Source organism: Syngnathus scovelli, chromosome 7 (genome assembly GCF_024217435.2).
Source record: "Syngnathus scovelli strain Florida chromosome 7, RoL_Ssco_1.2, whole genome shotgun sequence".
Classification (NCBI taxonomy): Eukaryota; Metazoa; Chordata; class Actinopteri; order Syngnathiformes; family Syngnathidae; genus Syngnathus; species Syngnathus scovelli.
In genome coordinates this window covers 3,215,365-3,235,253 of record NC_090853.1, presented here as the reverse complement: position 1 = coordinate 3,235,253, position 19,889 = coordinate 3,215,365, and the positions used below count along the sequence as shown (strand labels likewise).

The window sequence follows — 19,889 nt, the reverse complement described above, 5'->3', positions numbered from 1 at the left end:
CTGGCTAATTATCTCATGAATAGAATTATTGCCTGTTAGCAATGATGCAATCATATTCAACTTCCATCCAGATTAATACCTGCAGATAAGGTGGCGTCTGTTTGGGGTTAAGAGAAGGTCTTAACACACACACATACACACACACACGTATAAAACTGTATTACGCATACATGCAAGAGGTGTGGCTTCATCTCATTTTTGACATTCTCAAAGGCACCCTCTCTGCTAATTTGACTTGGGTGTGTAAAATGTGACTTGTCTTTACTCACCTCATCCAGTTGGTTTGCTTTCACATGCGTCGCCACCGTCATGGGTTTCATGTCAAGAAAATGGAAGCTCTTACTCTTGTTCAACATGCTGGGACTGGTGGCAATCTTCTATCTGTCCAACACCAAACGGAGCCACGATGACCGTCCGGTTCCGGATGTTACTAAGATGATGGAGAGGAGACCGCTGATAGAGCCGGTGACTGAACAAGAACCGGAGACGACGACAATGGAGCCGGAGAGAACCGGTGAGAGCGTCCAGGACAGTCTGAGGGAGCGGCTCCGTTACCTGGAGGACATCGTGTTCAAACACCTGAGCGGTAGGACTCAACCAATCCTGACAATAAAACCAAAGCTCAGTCCTTTTTTAACTTTACTTAGCTATTTCAACTAATTTGAGTTATTTATAACCCAGTAGTTTTAGACAAGCCAAGGTACAATGTATGTTGTTGAGTACAATTACTGATTTTCACTTGTCTCCATCACGGGTTGTGTTGTGTTCAGGTCTTTCCAAACGTCTGGGTCTGGTTGAGGGCTTCGATGCTCCAGGCGGAGACGGTGTTCCCTTTACGCTGTCTCCTAAAGACCAATTCAAAGCGGAACTCCAGAAGGACAAGTACGGCTACGATGCCATCATGAGCGACAAGATCTCGCTGGATCGAACTATACCAGACTTCAGACCCAGCAAGTGAGTACACTGGAGTAAAAAAAAAAAAAAAAATCAATTTCTGCTACTGATAATACGTGTATGTTTGCGTGTAGATGCAAAGAGTACACCTACCCGACACAGCTCCCCGGGATCGCCCTTATCTTTATCTTCGTCAACGAGGCCCTGTCCGTCATCCTGCGCTCCATCCACTCAGCTGTCAATCACACACCAGCACACCTGCTCAAGGAAATCATCCTGGTAGACGACTGCAGCGATGACGGTATGGACTAGCTTTTAAGACCCTTTTTCTTGGATCAGCTAGCAATATGCCAAGTCTAAAATCAAGTCACAATCAGCAAAAGAAACATTTTGACATGATAATTTGAGCTTTACTAGGGCTTGTGAGTGTTCCCATAGCTTTGGAATGCTTTTGATAAACAAGTTTGCCTTCTTTTTAATGACTTGTCACGCCTTGGTTGTGGATTATACTTCATTAGCTCCAGGCGCTAACTGCGTCTTTCAAACGTACTTTATTTACACTGGGCAAATGATATCAAATCTGATTTGCATAAAAATGTGACACTTCTGCTTCACAAATCAGTGAAGTTGGCGAAGCCACAGAACAACCAGTGACATCTGGTGCCAGCAGGGGGCGCTGAACTTGCCCAAGAAGATGATGTTTCTATTTTGTTGAAGAGCATCTGAAAGGACCGTTGGAGGAGTACGTGAATAAGCGCTACCCTGGTCTGGTTAAGATCATCAGGAACAAAAAGAGGGAGGGTCTTATACGGGCCAGGATTGCGGGGTGGAACGCGGCCACCGCCGAGGTCATAGGAGTCTTTGATGCCCACATGGAGTTCACTCCTTTCTGGTGAGGCAAATTAGTTTATAAGTTAGTTTCAACCAAGTCTGTTGCCAACCAAACCATGTGATTCCTCTCCAATCAGGGCTGAGCCGGTTCTGACCCGAATCAAGGAGGACCACACCAGGATCATCTTGCCGGCTATCGACAACATCGATCATGATACCTTTGGGTTGGTGACCTATGGGCAGCCGGCCCATGGCTACGACTGGCAGCTGTGGTGTAAATACATCAAGGCCCCGAAAACATGGATGGCCCTGAATGACGACACCCTCCCCATCAGGTGGGCCGGATCACTACGTGGAAGCTACAATTTATTCGTATTTAAAATGTCGTAGAAAAAATGTCATTGTAAACCTGTTTTTTGGGGTCACTTGACAGAACTCCCTCTATGATTGGCTGCTCCTTCGTGGTAGACCGGGTTTACTTTGGTGAGCTGGGCCTGTTTGACCCTGGAATGGAAATCTATGGGGGAGAGAACGTGGAACTGGGCATCAGGGTTAGTATCTCATATGGTTTCACCACCCGGCCCCAACCCAAAACAATCATATAGCATTGGATAGTTAGCTAGCAGCTGGTCCTGGATGCTAATGTAGTACCTCACTCCATGTGCCATCTTGTCAAACATCATAAACAAGATGGATCGAAAATGTGAAAAGCATAACAAGTCGTTCTAGCTAGCTAGTGGCTAGCACAAACGCAAATCTGGTAGTCTACATACACCATCTTGTCAAGCATTACACACAAGGTGGACTGAAAGTGTAAAACACTTACGAGGCAGTTTAGCTAGCTAGTGGCTACTTCAAAAGCTAGCTAGTGGCTAGCACAAATGTTAACATAGTAGTCAACATTCACTCAGTGCTTTCTTGTCAAACATTAAAACAAGATGAGCTAAAACACAGCACACAATTTTAATCATTGTTCACAAGAAGTGGTCATCCAACATTTTGGTCAAATTCTGCCTTTTCTGCAGGTGTGGACGTGCGGTGGTAGCATGGAGATGCTGCCGTGCTCACGCGTGGCTCATATCACGCGAAGAAACAAACCTTACCTGAAAGATTCCCTAGCGGTCATCATGCGGCGTAACGGTCTTCGCGTGGCTGAGGTTTGGATGGATGAATACAAACTCAACTTCTACATGGCCTGGAACATTCCCATGAAGGTAACACCCACACATCCAATCAAAATAATCGACTAATTCTAACTTGATGTGATATCTGGTACAGGGTCACGGTATCGATTATGGAAATATCACTGAGAGGGTGGAACTCCGGAAGAGACTGCAGTGTAAGAACTTCAAGTGGTACCTGGACAACGTTTACCCTGAATTGAAGACACACCAAAACACTCTTCTCTACGGCATGGTGAGGCCAACACAATTTTGTGACGTCAATCGGTCTGAAATATGTGGTTCTAATATGATTGGGACAGAATCTCTAGAATAAGTCTGTCTTTTAAGTGTCACTGGAGAGAAGATATTGAACCAAAATGGCCGACTTCATGTGTCTATATTGACTTGGTATCTTTTTTGTGGGTTGACGTGTTAGCCAATTTTGGCTCAGAGATGAAAGATGGCTTTTTTTGTAATTTCAGATGTACAACTTCAACGCCACTAACCTGTGTTTGGACCAGGGTGACCCGATGGGGCACGCCGTCATTCTGTACAGTTGCCATGGTTGGGCTCCTCAGGTGCCTAGCATACCACAACACAATTTTTCAGGGGAGTCATTTGTTTCAAAAGAACTTGTGAACTCGTTCCACAGTTGGTGCGCTACACCGCAATCAACCAGCTGTTCCTGGGCCAGCTAGGCAACAGCTTTATAGAAACCCGCTGCATGGCCGACATTCTCCCAAACACTGAAGTGCAGCTCCTTGATTGCAAAAAGGTGAAAAAGATTGCGATGACCAAGTGGAATTTCAAACAGGTAACGTGTACTTTGTTTTTGTGATGTCATATTTGATAGTTTGGACTTAAAAGTGTGTCAATCTTGTTCCCTACGCAGGGTCAGCCGATCCGAAACATGGGCACGGGACGGTGCATGGAGGTGGTGCCCATTCCAACCGAGCCGTTCTACAAGGTAGTAATGCAGACATGCTCGGGCCAGAGGTGGAATTTAACAATTCCCGTCGTAAGTTTCTGAGTTGTTGCTGTTCCTGGACTGTAGGGCATCTTTTATATTTCATATTTATCGTGTGCGCACTTGAGATCGATCACATTTAACCCTTCCTTGATTTTATTACCACGCAAGCTTGTTTGTTTATTATTTGGCCATATTTGTACATCATTAGTGATTTTTTTTTTTTTTAAAGATTGTTTGGCTTCTCTTAACGACACAAAGTTTCAAACAGATCAATGTTTGTCATTAGTAGAAACCAGGGAAGGGGGCGACGTACACAATGTGTTTCATATTGTACAAAATTAAATATCATTTAAACTGCTGAACTGAAATGACGATTTTGTGACTTTGTGACATTACCCGCTGTTTTCTCACATCTTGTATTTAAAAAAAAAACATCTAGCATACGTACGTACCAATGCATATCATTTTGACATAACACCGCCCTATAATCTGATTAGTCAACACGGATTCACTCATCACGTGCATCATCTGAGAAGCGCGCGCGCGCGTGTCACGGTCTGCTCGACGCGCACGGAAGCTGCTCCCGTGCACGCGCATTATCATCATCGCCTTCATCATCACTGGCGACGACGGAAGCAAATTCGAACATAACCACAAGCTTTGACACGTTGTCGCTGATACCGGTACGGAGGAGGGAACATCTGCTGTCCGTCTGAGAGCGCTCACCCGCGGAATGCCGTATCAACGCCGCAACAGTAAACGACGCCAAGCCACGACGGAGCATCTTCATTAAAAAAATCAATGTTGATCACCGTTTCCCAGCAGCCGTCACACGCTCGCCGCACCGAGTTCCCTTCGTGTTCTGCTAGTGGCCGGAACCGAACCCACCCTGGCTGTCCATGGCTATTTTGAGAAGATGGAGGTTTCTGCTAGTACTCAACGTGCTCGCGCTGGCCGGGATCATGACGCTGTGGAGCCGCTGCAGTAGCGCGCGCAAGCCTGCGGTCCGCGTGGCTACTCCGGACGCTCCAGACGCCGAGCGTACGAGGGCGAGTCGGGCCAACGGAACCGCCGCCAACCACCAAGGGCTGCTCGAAAGGCTCAGCTCGCTGGAGAACGTCGTTTACCAACAGTTACAGGGTAGTAAATTTTGGCCATTTACTCAGCATTGGTTGGGGTGGCTTTGATAGAGATGACGCTCGAGATGAAAAAAGTTAGAATGTTGCGCTTTGAGCACCATGCGCACCGGCAGAATGTGGCTCTACTGAAATTTTCAGCACCAACTTTTTTTCGGATTTCAACACCCACGTATGATTCTAATAATTTCCTATTTTTGTTGTGTTGAGATCTGTCCAAATCTTTGGGGCTTATTGAGGGTTTCGGGGGCCGAAGAGCAGGTGACTTGGCAGCCACCCTTTCTCCGAGCGAGGAGAGCGAGAGTAAGTACCTGAAGGAAAAATACGGCTACAACGCCTACCTGAGCAACACCATCTCCCTGGACCGAACCATCCCGGACTACAGACCCGACAGGTTAGACACCGCCGCATTTTGTTTGAGCCACATTCTGAAAAGTCCTTATTTGTATTTTCTCTAGATGTCCAAATGTCGGCCATTCCCAGGATCTCCCCCAGATGGCGCTGGTGTTTATCTTTGTCAACGAGGCCCTGTCCGTCATCCTGCGCTCGGTCCACTCGGCTGTCAATCACACGCCGGCCCACCTACTCAAAGAAATCATCCTGGTGGATGATCACAGCGACGACGGTGCGGCCAAAAAAATACACTTTCTAATTCTACAAGTTCCAAGACGTGAAACATTTGGTGGAAACGTTACTATAAAATTCACTTTTCATGTATTCATTTGGGAACTACAAAGTAGCAATATATGCAAATTACCGAAACGTCAAGTGGGAATGTGGATTTAGTCGACTTCACTTTATTAACATTAACACTACCAGAAACAAGAAGTGAAAATAATGTGATTACACATTTGGAGAGGAAATGCAGCTATCATTCTTTAATAACAATATTTTAATTATTGAGCTACTTGACAGTGTCCCTTTGCAAATTAGAAAAACTTCCTCATCTTAAAAATGGTGTATGATGATGATGAAGAGGAGGAAGCGAGTGCGTGCGAGTATTTCGGTCCCACATCAAAAGGCGCCGCTTTGTTTGCATTCCAAATTGGATTTCTTCAAAGTTTAGCTATGGTGTAGATTAGGAGAAAAAAATGTCTTACCTCTAGAAGTTGAAGATGTTTTGTTGTTGTGATGCAGAGCAGCTGAAAGGACCTCTGGAGGACTACATGAAGATGCGCTACCCCGGTCTGGTCAAGATCGTCAGAAACCACAAGAGTGAGGGTCTGATCCGGGCCAGGATTGAGGGCTGGAAGGCAGCTACTGCCGAGGTGACGGGATTTTTTGATGCCCACGTGGAGTTCACACCCTTCTGGTGAGCCAACGTTCCTTTAAAAAAAAAAAGAAAAAAAACGGGCTTAGTCATCGTTGCTGCATCCGCTAAAATGATGCGATGTGCGTTTATGTTCATTTTTACTCACCAGGGCCGAGCCGGTTCTGACCCGAATCAAGGAGGACCGCGGGAGGATTATACTGCCGTCCATTGACAACATCGACAAAGACACCTTCGAAGTGGAGCGCTATGACAACTCGGCCCACGGCTTCAATTGGGAGCTGTGGTGCATGTATATCAGCCAACCAAAACAATGGTGGGACAATGGGGACCTCACGGCACCCATTAGGTGGGCCCGCCTCACGTACAGATGTTTATATCACGACATCCAACAAATGGCGACTAGCTCAATGCTAACATATCATGGGGAACTCCATAGACAGGATAAACGATAATACTAAAATGGATGTCAGTGATGTTCAACATATGCAATTTTGTGGGGGATCTCCAAATGATAGTGTGCTTTGTTGAGACAGGAGCCCCGCCATGATTGGCTGCTCTTTTGTGGTCAATCGGCTCTTCTTTGGCGAGATTGGGCTGCTGGACCCTGGCATGGATGTCTATGGGGGAGAGAACATCGAACTGGGCATCAAGGTTAGTGTTGTCGCAGTGGAAATGTTCACACAGCTGGTTCCCAAGGGATAAAAATATGATCCATTTGCCAATGAGTGTTGCACGACTGCGCCCCCTACAGGTGTGGATGTGCGGGGGCAGCATGGAGGTGTTGCCATGCTCCCGCGTGGCTCACATCGCCCGCACGAATAAGCCGTACACCAGCGACATCGCCTTCTACACGCGCCGCAACGCCTTGCGCGTGGCCGAGGTCTGGATGGACCACTTCAAGTCCAACGTCTACCTGGCCTGGAACCTCCCCATGGAGGTGAGGCCCCACATCGTCTATGTTGATACAAAATCCACGCGAAGCGCTCATCTGATGGTGACAACTGCAGAATCACGGCATCGATTTTGGAGACATCTCCGAGAGGGTGGCGCTCAGGAAGAGTCTGCAGTGTAAAAGTTTCCAGTGGTACCTGGACAACATTTACCCCGAGTTGAAACCGTATAGCGACACGCTCTATTATGGCGAGGTGAGTCCCACACCAAATTTATTTTCCACCCAAATCCTCTTGAGACCTGGATCCACAAAATGGATGGCTGAACATTTTTGCTATGATGTTACGTGTACTTAACGCTGGGTAAACGTTAGCTAGCTTTAGCACAGTGAAAGGTAAACAAGTTAGCTAGCATGCTAATCAAACTTTGCTTAACACTGTTAGCTAGCTTTAGCACTGTGAAAGGTAAACAAGATGTTAGCCAGCATGCTAGTCAATGATTTTCTCAAATGCTCAAACATTCATTTTTGATCACGTCAAAAGTGCTACGTTTGGCATTTCAGCTGCGCAACTCCAAAGCGAGTCACCTGTGTTTGGACGACGGTATGAATGAGAACCGCACAGCCACCCTATACCCCTGCCATGGGTTGAATCCTCAGGTAAGTGGGATAGAAACTGGACCTGAAGTACTCGCTTATCAGGGTGGCAAAAAGTCAAAGGATTGCCGTCATCTCCAGAGGTTGAAAACTAACTGAGGAGGAGAAAGAAAAGACACATTAGCTCCCACAACTGTGTTGTTTCTCAGAAAGGACGTTACACCAAAGATGGTCATCTGTTCCTGGGCTCGCTGAGCAGACCCGCGGAGGAAACTCGCTGCGTGGCGGACGATCCTGCCACCTCGTTCCCGCAACTCATAGACTGTGAGAAAGACAAAGACAAATACCACACCAAGTGGTTTTTCACTCAGGTGACAGGTAGTTTCTTCTCATGAATAGTTAGTTTAGGTCACCTTTTAGCTTTGTTTATTTTCCCCCTGTAGGGTGATTCCATAGTAAACTCTGTCTCAGGCCGCTGCCTGGAGGTAGTGCCCACCAAATTGAACTTCGGCCACCAGGCGGTGTTGAAGTACTGCTCTGGACAGCGGTGGACCATAAAGTACACCATGAAAGATGGTGCTGAAGTTCGGTTAGCATCGTAGCTTCACACACTCCTAAGTGTGGAGACCTCAGGACCAGTTTCTGGGACAGTGATGATTGCCTCGGATGCTAATGCACCCTGTTGACTTTTACTTGGGCAGTGAGCTGGAAGAAAAAATAAATCAACCTGGTTTATGATTTTGAAGCAGGTGCTTACAGACCAGCGATACAAGTAAAGACATATTTTGAGCATAGAAAAAAGAAATGCAAAAAATTGATCAAAAACAAATCTTTTGTTCTTTCAAAATTGCTTGGGCTCCATGTGCTGAAGCTTTGATGGCTTCATTGCTCATTTGCAAGCCTCTCGTGACCTATTATGCAGCAAGAGCGGGTTTGGTGTGTGTCAGTCAAATAGCAATAACCCCGAAATGTATGACTGCCTGTATTGTTTGGGCTGTTCACTTTTTTAAAGAAGTTCTCCAAATAAATTTGTTTTATGTCTCGTTTTCATTAGCCTGGGGCTTTGTTCTGTTGTCGTGCGGAGATTTGTGGCCTTTTTTTTTAAATCACAGGTCACACGACCCATTGAGGCAAAAAAGTAGAACCATTTTGCAAAAACAGATTTATTGCATGATTTTGTACGCATGTTCAGTATCTACACACTGAGCCTTGTTAAATATTACAACTTAAAAGTTCATTGTCGCACATGCAATTTGTGTGTGTGTGTGTGCTTGGTTAATATATTGTGAGAGTTCATGCTACTCCAGAGAGACACCAGCGTCCGTTTCTCCGCCAAAATAAAAGCTCAGGAATGGAGGAGGCATGCAAACATTCCTGCAAGGCTGGTTTGTCTGAATGGAACAAGAACACACACTATGGGAGGCAAATACTAAAAATGTGCCACTCCCTGTGGTTTGATGCTCAGTTTTTAATTTTGTGTTTCAAAATAAATGGGACGCTCTAAAAAAATAACCGCAAACGCTGCTGTAACACCAGGGGTGGGCAAAGAAAATGGCCCACTGTTTTATAAAATCAGAATTAATAGGTTTATTATTACAAAATAAAATATTTTATTCATGCATTTACAATGTAATTATTTGTGTAAATAAATAATTGGTTTATCCATATTATTACATGAAAATGAAAACAATGAGAATAAATTATTATCGAAATATTTTACACATGCATTTGAATTTTTTTTTTTTTAAATACATAATTGGTTATAGTATAGTAATTATTTTTAAATGGCAATGAACTATCACTCATCATCTACGCTGTGTGACATATTTAATTATTGGTTTAAGGAATAATTGGCAATTAATTGTAATCATAAATCAATGCAGCATAATTATCCCATTACTTTATAAAACTATTTTACATGTGTCACATACACGTTTTAACGGTGACGTATCTCGTCTACAAATGACATGGCCTATCTGTTTTTTAAAATATTGTTTGCCCACCCCTTGACACTTCTCACTAGACAAGTCATTAGGTACACCATCAAACAAGAAAAAAAAAAATCTAGCTATGATGCTCACTTCATCATTATTAAACTAACAATATGTTTATTATTGTGCTTGTACAAGTGCACTGTATCATGACGACAATAATAAACAAATTGTTAAATTAAAATGTGATATTGTGGCGTAAACAAACGCGCTGTTTGCGTGCTGTCCACAAGAGGGCGCAATTTCACAAAGCTTGCTGGTCATCCCGTTTGAGTCTATTATGGCTTCGAACACACAATCCGCCTCAGAGTGACGTCACCCGGCGGTGCAAGAGTGTTACTGTAGTTGTGCAGTCACAGTGTTTTGTTACTTCATAGAATTCACATATAACAGACACAACACGTGTGGGCGGGGCCTAGGAGACCACGTGGCTTCTTCCTTTTTTTAGTAAAGGTGCTGCTAGTTTTATGTTGCTTCGTTTTACAGTGAACAAGCACAAGATCGCAGATTTAAAACCCGTTATTTTCAAATAGAGCCGTCCCAATTCAGAGTTGTGCCAAGACGCCAGACAGCAAAGTTGAGCTACCCTACAAGTTCACACAGAGCAGAGAAAATATGTCTGCGTATAATTGTATGCTCGGTTTATATGTGTTGCTGCACCGTGTGTGTTAACGTAGCAGTTGTATTTATCGTGACCATCTATTGATTTCCGTTATCGCATTTTGCGTTAGCATTTAGCTAACAGACTTTTATGACATGACATTATGAATGGGATTGGTTTGTCTGCCAATTGGCTGGCGACCAGTCCAGGGTGTGTCTCACTGTTCCTGCCAAGTGTTCAGTTGGCCCTCTTAACGAGGACTCCAATTGGCAAAAGTGGATATTGTGTTGTGTTATCAGTATTGCTGCTATGTGTGCTTGATCATGTATAAAGCTTATTATGCAAAGTGACCTACAGCATCACTCGTCAATCAATCATTAATCAGTCGATAACAGTGAATTGATTCATCAAGTCAAGACGGAAAAGGACACACGCGCACACAGAAACAGCACAGATGGACGAGACGGGACGGCGCCGCCTGGTCTCCTCGACACACTCGGTTGCCGTGAGAAACGGGAAGTCAGAAGAAGATGGCGACAAACGGGGAGAATATTCATGCTTTGCGGAGATGGGGAAAGGAGGAAAAGAAAAGTAGAGGATGAGGGTAGATAAGGGAAAGGAGGAGGAGGAAAAAGAGGACGACAATGGAGGAAGACGAGTAAGGAGGACGTTAAGTGTTTGGGGTTCTTGTCTCAAAGAGATCCCTGTTTGATCCCCCTCTTGGAGGACTTACAGTCCACACCAATAAATTGTATTTAAAAAAATAAAATAAAATACAATTCCCAGCATTCCCTGCGGCAGCCAGAACGAGTGTTCACCATACTTGAGTGAGGCCGCCAGGTTGGACATGTCCTGTTCCTCCACACGGATCTTGATGCTGTCCACGTGGACCTTCTGACCACATTCGGCGGCTCCTCGCCGTACGTGGCGTCCAAACAAAAGTCAAGTGCTCCTTCCTGCCGTCTTATTGCATCATCCGAAGAGGTCAGAGGAGGATTGTGGGTAACGGCAGCCCTTGAGAGTCCCTGCTGTCGGAGTAAAGGGGTGGAGCTTGAGGAAAAAAAATGAATGCGTGGGTGCGTATGTCACAGTGGGCGTGGCTATTCCATGCCGTTCCTCAGCATCTGATTGGCTGCAATCAGCATGACGCTAATGATGAACGCCATGGCGAAGGCGCAGATCAGGCTCTTCCTCACGCAGGTTTGACGGTTCTTCTTGGACGGGTGCACTAAGAGACAAAGATGATAACAGTCAAGCTGTAGAGCCGGCATTTACGACATGTCCTTGAACGCAGCATTCCAACAACCCAATTCAATTTCATAATTCATCTGGGTTCATTTTTATCAATCCAGCGCCGAGTCACCATTGGTGGCGGTCATCACTTTACTTTTCTTGAAGACAAAAAAAATAAAAAAAATAAAAATATTGACAATAAAATACATATATTTTGATATATTTTTGAATAATGCCAACAAGCTAGACAACTATCTAGCTAGCTATCATCCATCTTCCTATCTGTCTGTCTATCTTATCATCCTCCTCCCAACCTCGCCTTACTCATCTCCTCAGTCTTATTTTCTCATCCTAATCTCCCTCCATCCATCTGCTCATCCTCCTCACGCCCTCATCCTCACCTCCTCGCCTCCTCCCACAGAGTTGACAGCATTTTCAAATCAATAAATCAGTAGGTGATGGGAGATTTGAGGAGGAAATGTCAAATATCTTCTGACAGCCCCACCACCAGTAGACACATGCAGAAACGCACAGGTACACACACAGGTACCTCCTTCAAATTCGGTCTGACAGTTTCCCGCGTTCTCCTTGAGGCTCTCTTCCTCGTTGATGATGATGTTCTCAATGTCCTTCATGGTCAGGTGGTCTCGGAAGGCGTAGAAGAGTACGTGCTTCAGTTCCTCCAGCGTGATCCTCTGCATATCAAACTGCAAACGTATGCACATATGAAATGATGGCACTGAAGGCAATTTAAACTTTCCTAAGAAAAAAAACATTTCGAGACTAGGGTGCAAATCGAAGCGTGTCCTCCTAATGGACTCGATGAGCGGTGTCAGGAAGGACAAAGAAAATATGCTGACTGATCATAAACAGAGTGACGCATGTTTGGCAGCACGCGAGCCAAACCTGCATGTCACCTATCCTTGGGGGAGGTCAGTGACCCGATTACTGCTGCCTAAGCTGGTTGCCCCTGGCGATGGGGAGGAGCAGGTGGTGGTAGATAAGCAAAATATGAAAAATTTATTTCCCTGCACCAGCCAGCGCCCGCTGTCCTCCAGCGCCGAGCAACCTTTATGGGACAACATGGCCGTGGTGATGACAGCCAGGAAAAAATAAATAAATAAAATGATGGACCACAATCAAAAGCATCCAATTAGAAAAGGACAAGAGTCTGTTGACTAAGTCTGGCAACAAAAAAGATTTGAAAAGACATCAAGGTCCTAAAGTGTAACACAGTCATGCAGCGCACTTCATTTATCTATTTTCTATCTGCGCTCTGTCTCAGAACTATTTTTTTTTCTTTTATGTTTGCCACAGAGAGAAAATGAGATAGAGGAAAGGAAGGGTGGGGGCGGGGTGAGTGGGGGGCGAGACCATGAGATTGAGAGTCCTCCCCGTGTCTCTCGACGTCGTTTAGCAGCTCGAAGGTGAAGAGCAAAGTCATCAATAGCCAATTAGTGTCAGCGTGATTCATTATTAGCGCTTATTAAGCCCAGGGGCCTCGTCACTCGTTAGCCGAGCGCGCCGCAGATACGGCCACGCTCGATAAACGCCGCCGCAAACAAACAACCAAACAAATCTTCTGGCTCACACTTTGTTGTCCTTGGCGGAGGTAACAACACAGACAATATACTTAGTGACCAAAAAAAAAAAAAAAAGCCTGCAGTTACATGAGAAAAAAAAAAAGAACTGCACCATTGCATATCTAATGAAGTAAATTAATTTAAAAAAAAGTGCAGCTATTGCTTGTTTTGTTTTTTTTATGCAGGGAAAGCCAGTATATCATCAATGCAAAAAAAAAATTAATTGGAAAAAAAAATAGGCACAACATCGCTATGAACGATTTTAGCTCATTTGCAAGTGTTCACTGTGCTGTGTTGTGTGTCACAGCTCATTTGCATACGGATGAATTAAATGATCAGAGTCCGCCACACTGAGCTCTAATGAGAGAGAAAAAAAAAATAATCAAAGTGCTTCTAACAGCAGGTCAACTGAGAGCGTCGCCATCACACGAACGATGATCAGAGCAATCAAATCTTCCAGTGGGGGTCCACTTAACACTCGCTAAATGTGAAACACAGAGGAGAGGTGTTGATGGACTCACAATACCTGCCAGAAGATGGTGTCGATGGTGCTTCCCAGAAAACCTTCTCTGGTTTCAGAAGAAAGAAGTTTTGGTCCCAGGATCGTCATGAACTCCTCAAAGTCCACCTGGCCATCGCCTTCGCAACATAACATAAATTAACAAATAGAAATAATTATTTTTCAAAATAAAAGTCAAGTTCTTCATCTTAAAAAAGTGTTTTATCTCGGCTGTTGGTTCTTTGTGCTTTCAAAATAAAAGTTGTCACACAATTACTCTTTCAAACTAAAAATGGACACATGGCTTGCTCTGTTGCATCATCAAGCGAATGCTAGTTTCCGTCTGGAGTGACAACTATTGATGAATTATTAACCAGCCATGCAAATGTGTGTGTGTGTGTCCCTCACCATCCATGTCGAGGCGCTGCATGATGATGGCAAGCTCCACCTCGCTGGGCATGTATCCCAGGGAACGCATGGCCATTCCCAGCTCCTGCTTGGAGATGAAACCGTTGCCGTCGCGATCCAGAACCTTGAAGGCTTCCCGGATCTCTGCCACACAAACAGGAAGTGAACCGAGTCAACCTCCTGTGTCTCACCTGACACGCCAAATCGAACTGATTTTGTGTTAAATATGCAGGATGACACATTTTGGTGGTCTAAAAAATATTTAAATGACACATTTAGCCAGTTATGCTGAATTACAATTTTACTGTGATGCTATCTTCCGGTTCAAGATAATCAAATGTTTTTTTACAGTTCTTAAGCAAGTTGGTTAATTTAGAAGTGCACAACTTAAGTGTAGTACCACGTTGCGCCACCAACATGCCCGGGCAGCACTGACCTCTCGCAGAAGAAATGCCAAGGAATTAAAATTTCTGGTTTCACAAAATAAACAGCTTTAAGCAAGCACACCTTGTATCTTATTTAGTGACCTGTGCAAGCAAGAGCCTTCTTTTCTTTCCCTTTAAGTGATATTACACAATAGTCTCCTATTTCTTGACAGGGAAAGTAAACAAAAGTAAATAGGGACTTGCCTGCACACTGTAAAAACTCATTATAAAAAAAAAAAAAACATCTGCAATACGTTGACTGCGCTAGGGAGAAACAACGATCCAGCAGGGGAACACTTTATTAACTATAAAATATGGACTTAGTAATGTGTTGCAGATACTGTCCAGCCATATGAATATGAATGGAATATGGACATATTAATGCGGCGCCGATGCTTGCCAGCATATTAACACTCGACACAGCCTCTCACTCTCGCTCGCTCTGCACAAGCAATTTTCCAGGTGGCGCCTTAATGTGACACCATTGGATTCCCATTACGTGCGTGTGCGCGTGTGCGTGTGTGTGTGTGGTGCAGTCTTCATTTATCAGGTGCTTGAGCCTCTTAGCGGTCACAGTGGTAAACAAAATACACAACATCAGCCTGTAAAATAAAAGTTAACGGCGTGCATGCGCGTGAAGCGCGATTAGCGGCGAATGCCGTTATTAACAATGCAAATAAAAAGTCAACGGCTAAAAAGGCAGGATGGACCTATCAGCAAAATGGCCGCCAGAGAAGAGCACAGACAGATGGATAGCCTTCAAATGACCTTCATGTTGACTGAGAGGCAGTGTTGTCTTTTTTGGGGGGGTTTGTGTTGTTATAGTTTTTGTTACAATGGCAATATGAAAATACCAAGGTATGTTTAATTTTTGTTTTTAAAAAATATTGGAAAATGACTTGGGCAACGAGGCCGACGATATGTAAAGTACGTGGTGGTGTGTATGCTATATACTGCATTGCATGGTGTGGATGTAGCGCTGCAGTGTGTGTGTGTGTGTGTGTGTGTGTGTCGATTAGTATGCAGGCCATATTTTTCTGCTCTGACTTTGATGTGTTTAGTTGCACTGCTCGCCGGCTTCTTGAGAAAGTGGAAAAGCACGCACGCACGCACACACACATACACCAACAGACACTCCACTTTTGGATTATAATAACAAGCTTGATGGAAAATAACAAAACATCTTCAGGCTAACTCGAAACTCCTGACAGAAAAGATGAACGAGGTGCTTTTGAGGAGAGCTTGGGCTCATGGTTCATAATGAGCTAAAATATTTTCTTCTTGTGTTGTTTCCAGTGATGTGACCTGGTCTCAGGTTTGTCACATCTAAAGATAAATCTGAAATGAAAATATGATGAGATGTGACTCACCATGGAGCTCCTCCACGGAGATGCTGGCCAACACGTCGCTGTCGGTGTCTGAGAGCGAGCGACTCAGGTAGTTGCCTTTGTAGAGGAGGCCTGCCGTCACATGGTGGAACGGCATCTTCTCTCTGCCGGCAACACAACGAGATCAGATCCAGGATGTTGATGAAGCAGCATGTGGCTCATCAGCTTCGAACACATCTGCTCTTGGGGGGAGGTGGGTCGATTTATGATAGACATCCATCCACCCATTCCCTGGGCCCGCTTATGTCAACTTGAACTTTGAGTGTTTTGAAATTTGTTCCGTTAAGTGAAATGTTCACGGAGGTGATGAACAGGCTACTGGGGCCGCCGCCTCTCGGGTACCGTGTGCCAGCTAAAACAAGCTCTTCCATAAAGAGGGCTGTAAACAACAATAAAACAAGCGCAAGTCATCCGCTAAATGGAAAAGTCACAGAGCGGGACACACTGCTAGACTACTAAGTGTGTGTGTGTGTGTTGCATCATGGTTCACAGGGAGTCTCCTGATGCAATGGGTCTAAAACTACTTTTTATTCTTTTTAAACAAAACATGGTTATTTGTGCCCTATTTGTACGACTACAATCTTTTTTAAATAATTTTTTTATTGTCTTGTCTAAGTCTGGAAAAATAACTTTTTATTGTAACAAAATGTAAATTGAATTTAAATGCATCTTTATTCCCATTAAATTACATGTTTTTATGCAACAAGCACACATTTTATCTCAAAATTATACTCATAAAGTCTAAGATTACAACTACTTTTCAAGACATACGACTTTATTCTTTTGTTTGTTCTATATATTAAATATGATTTTATTCTATTCAACTACAAGATAAATGACTATTATTGTGTGATTAACTTTATTTTTCTTGGAAAAAAAAAATACATACAATATTCTCTTTTCTCTAAAAGGCTTGTTGTGCTCTCTCATCCAATCAGTCATATTTAAAAATTACACATTTGATGTAGTGTGTGTGTATTAACTATCACCCGATTTACTCATGTGCGCACCAAAACAGCGTGAAAGTGTTTTATGTGCGGCATAAAAGCCTTTAAATACGATGCCATTTAACGCCGCCCGAGCCTCAGCACCGCTGACATCCCATAATAGTAAATCACCCCAACAATTCACTGGCTGCAACACACACACACACAGAAAATAACACAAGAGGGTAACAATGGGTTCAACTCAAGTGTTTTTTTGTGTCTCCGCAGATGTCACTTCCTGACAGATAAGGACACGTTGTCTTGTTTGTCAGTATGATCTGGCTGGCGACCAATCCCTTGATTGTCTTCTGATGTTGACTTGCGACCAGTCTCTTAACAGTGACTGGTGACCAGCCCATTTTCTGATTTGACACTGACTGCAGACCAGTTCTTTTTTGGTCTCAACACAATCGGACCCGGTCGGGACCCACCCTGACATTGGCTAGGGGGGGGGGGGGGGGCCAGTCCAGGATACACCCCTCAGCTGGGACAGCTAACCCCCCCGACCTTACTAAGGACAAACGCCACCCAAAATTAAAAGACGAATGATATTCAACAGCAAGGCGACCGGTTGGACGACAACACTGCAGTGATTTTCTTTCAATCTTACAAAGCTACCTGCGACTCGATTCAAGCGGACCGTGACAAACCGGCGGGGTCTCTTACCCGCAAAGCCCGCCGTGTAAATCACCAGGATACTGCGCAAGAAGGTGGCTGGAAACCTCGCTGTCCCTCAGGTACCCCGGCAGGTCGCCGTTCGCCTCGACCGCTGCCCCTCCTTCCTCCTCCATCACAAATCTGTCCGGGAACCCCGCAGCCTCATCCCCGACGACAACGTGCGCGCGACCGGCGCCCGCACGGATTTGAATATTTGAGCGTGAAAGCAGCAGGTACCGAACACCGACTCTTCGTCCCGCTCTCTACCCTCTCCCGCCTCCGCCGCCTCTCTCTTCATCCTCAAAGCGACTCCCTCCCACCGCGCTGACATTCCTCCAGATGCACGAGCGCTCCCCGAGTCCCACTTACACACTGAGAAACAACGAGACACATTCCAGACAGAGACGCAAACATTTACCTCAAAGAGAAGGTAGAGAGAGACGCAGGAGGGAAGGTAGAAACCGGAGAGAGAATGGATCGGAGATAAACGTAAAGACACGCATGAGAAGCAGAGATCAGGTGGTGAGATGGAGAATGAAGGTAGAGACAAACAGATACGCAGAAGAGAGACAAGAAAATTTTGAGGAACAGATATGAGAAACAGATGGTTTTGAAAGAGAGGTGAGAGGACGAAGGGAGAGAAATGTCACGATAGAAGTTAAGAAAAGATTCAATGGCGACAGTAGAGAGAAGACAGTCAGATGATGGAATATAGCAGCACCCCACCTTGGTCCTATTATGGGGCAAGAAAAGCATCACAGCCTGATGTGAGATCCAAAAAAAAATAAAAATTTGGATTGGCTAAAACTCTAGATGAAACTGAGAGCTACTTCTTGACATTTTGTTGGAATTATCTTCATGTGTGAGGGCAGTTTTTTTTTTTTTTTTTTTATGAAATCTCACAATAACTAGAAAATGATAAGTATCAATATGCAACACTTAATTTAGACAAATTGTGGTCACATTTTCAAAATGATCGCTTCGACATCGTTCCTAGAAAATCACAATGTCCCATCACTGGTAAACTATTTTTAGAACAGGCCCACAGAGAGAGTCACTGGGGAAATTTTTTTGCAAAATAAATCTGACGAAATTGACTTCACTATAGAATAGTTGTACCGGTCTTTTAAAAATCTGAATATAATTCGGGGAAAATAGATCTTACTATCAATCATTTTATTGATTTTTGTTTTCAAGGAAAGTAATGTGCTGAACACAGTCAGTGGTAGAAGAAAGACGCAATAAAAGGTAGAGATGGAAAGACGGTAGGAGAGGGACAGACAAAACACAGCAACGGTGGACGACAAAAAAAATAAAAAGTATCATATCAAAGAATGGCGTGTTCTTCCATGAACGCAGTTTGAAGCGACGTCCTACAGCGCAACTCTCCATTTAAGAGGGACTAAGTACACAGAATTTGATCTGCCCCCCCCTCGACCCCCCCACACACACGTCGATCATCCAACAGGTGTGATGAGATGACCCATCCACAGACGGTGCCAACTTACCAGTGTGTGTGTGTGCCAATGTCCTCTGTTCTTTGGGTATCTCGGTGATCCGCTCCCTTCCAGGTTCTGCTCTTCTTCTTCTTCTTGTCCTACTTCCTAAAATTCGCAGACGTCTGTTGCCTCCACGTCTCCAACATGTCTCATAAAAACAAAAATATGAAGATTACATTTCCCTGACGACATGTTGCTTGCTGCTCTCCCTCCATCCTCCGTCTCTTTCTCCTCCTGCGGCGGGAAAAAGATGATGAAGATGATGATGAGGAAGACGGATGAGAGAGCGCGCGCGCGTCGATTGGCTCCTTTGGTGACGTCATCACCCTGTCTGGGATTTTTTTTTGGGTCTGATAATGACACACTTTTGTTAATATGCCACGCATGTGTTCAGTGTGGATTTACCGCCAACTATTTTTTTTTTAAAGCGCAAAAATGAGGACTCAAAAGGAAACGCGCTCGTGGAACTCGCATGTAAATCAACCTGGGGGAAAGTTTGAGTGGGTCACAAATTATGCATAGCCAAAATGACCAATTTAGACCTAAAAGGAATTAAAACAGCTGTGTAAAAATTCTTCCCCAAAAACCCAAAGGACCACTCCAGATGGATGTGTGTAAGACACATAAGGAAGCAGCATCCATTCCACATTTAGCAAGGAGCAAATTCAGCATGGTGTTGGCTCAAAAGGTGTGATGGGAATATTCTGGCAGACCATATGACAGCTGTCAATCATCCCACACTCGGCTGTGAATCATCGCACTACTGCCGGCCTTTAGCGTTATGCTAAACTAACGCACTGCCGTCAATGTGTAAGATTCATTTCATAAAAAGAATAAAAATTATTATTACGAATAAACACTTGATT

At 44.4% G+C, this 19,889-nt stretch overlaps 3 protein-coding genes across 5 annotated transcripts; 2 read left to right on the top strand and 1 right to left on the bottom strand.

The window, feature by feature from the left end:
- The first annotated feature begins 309 nt into the window (after positions 1-309).
- LOC125972885 (polypeptide N-acetylgalactosaminyltransferase 17) lies at positions 310-4,226 on the top strand. Its single transcript, XM_049726912.1, has 11 exons — positions 310-586; positions 771-954; positions 1,029-1,195; positions 1,612-1,786; positions 1,863-2,060; positions 2,159-2,276; positions 2,751-2,939; positions 3,004-3,141; positions 3,371-3,466; positions 3,541-3,702; positions 3,781-4,226. The coding sequence occupies exons 1-11, from the start codon at positions 310-312 to the stop codon at positions 3,916-3,918; spliced, it is 1,842 nt and encodes a 613-aa protein (XP_049582869.1). The 3' UTR covers positions 3,919-4,226.
- Positions 4,227-4,408: 182 nt separating this feature from the next.
- LOC125972886 (polypeptide N-acetylgalactosaminyltransferase 17) lies at positions 4,409-8,806 on the top strand. Of its 2 annotated transcripts, none has more exons than XM_049726914.2 (12): positions 4,409-4,613; positions 4,684-4,998; positions 5,205-5,388; positions 5,453-5,619; positions 6,132-6,306; positions 6,416-6,580; positions 6,801-6,918; positions 7,019-7,204; positions 7,275-7,412; positions 7,721-7,816; positions 7,963-8,124; positions 8,197-8,806. In XM_049726914.2, exons 2-12 carry the CDS (start codon positions 4,758-4,760, stop codon positions 8,353-8,355), a joined length of 1,791 nt encoding a protein of 596 aa, XP_049582871.1. In that variant the 5' UTR covers positions 4,409-4,613; positions 4,684-4,757; the 3' UTR covers positions 8,356-8,806. The 2 variants fall into 2 exon arrangements, with proteins under 2 accessions (XP_049582871.1, XP_049582870.1); XM_049726913.2 differs by having other exon boundaries at positions 6,416-6,613.
- A 94-nt stretch (positions 8,807-8,900) lies between these two features.
- caln1 (calneuron 1) lies at positions 8,901-19,826 on the bottom strand. Of its 2 annotated transcripts, none has more exons than XM_049726919.2 (6): positions 19,033-19,826; positions 15,864-15,985; positions 14,069-14,212; positions 13,688-13,800; positions 12,129-12,285; positions 8,901-11,573 (listed from the first exon to the last, which is right to left on the bottom strand). In XM_049726919.2, the coding sequence occupies exons 2-6, from the start codon at positions 15,976-15,978 to the stop codon at positions 11,446-11,448; spliced, it is 657 nt and encodes a 218-aa protein (XP_049582876.1). In that variant the 5' UTR covers positions 15,979-15,985; positions 19,033-19,826; the 3' UTR covers positions 8,901-11,445. The 2 variants fall into 2 exon arrangements, with proteins under 2 accessions (XP_049582876.1, XP_049582875.1); XM_049726918.2 differs by lacking the exon at positions 19,033-19,826 and adding an exon at positions 17,534-17,777.
- Positions 19,827-19,889: the final 63 nt, after the last annotated feature.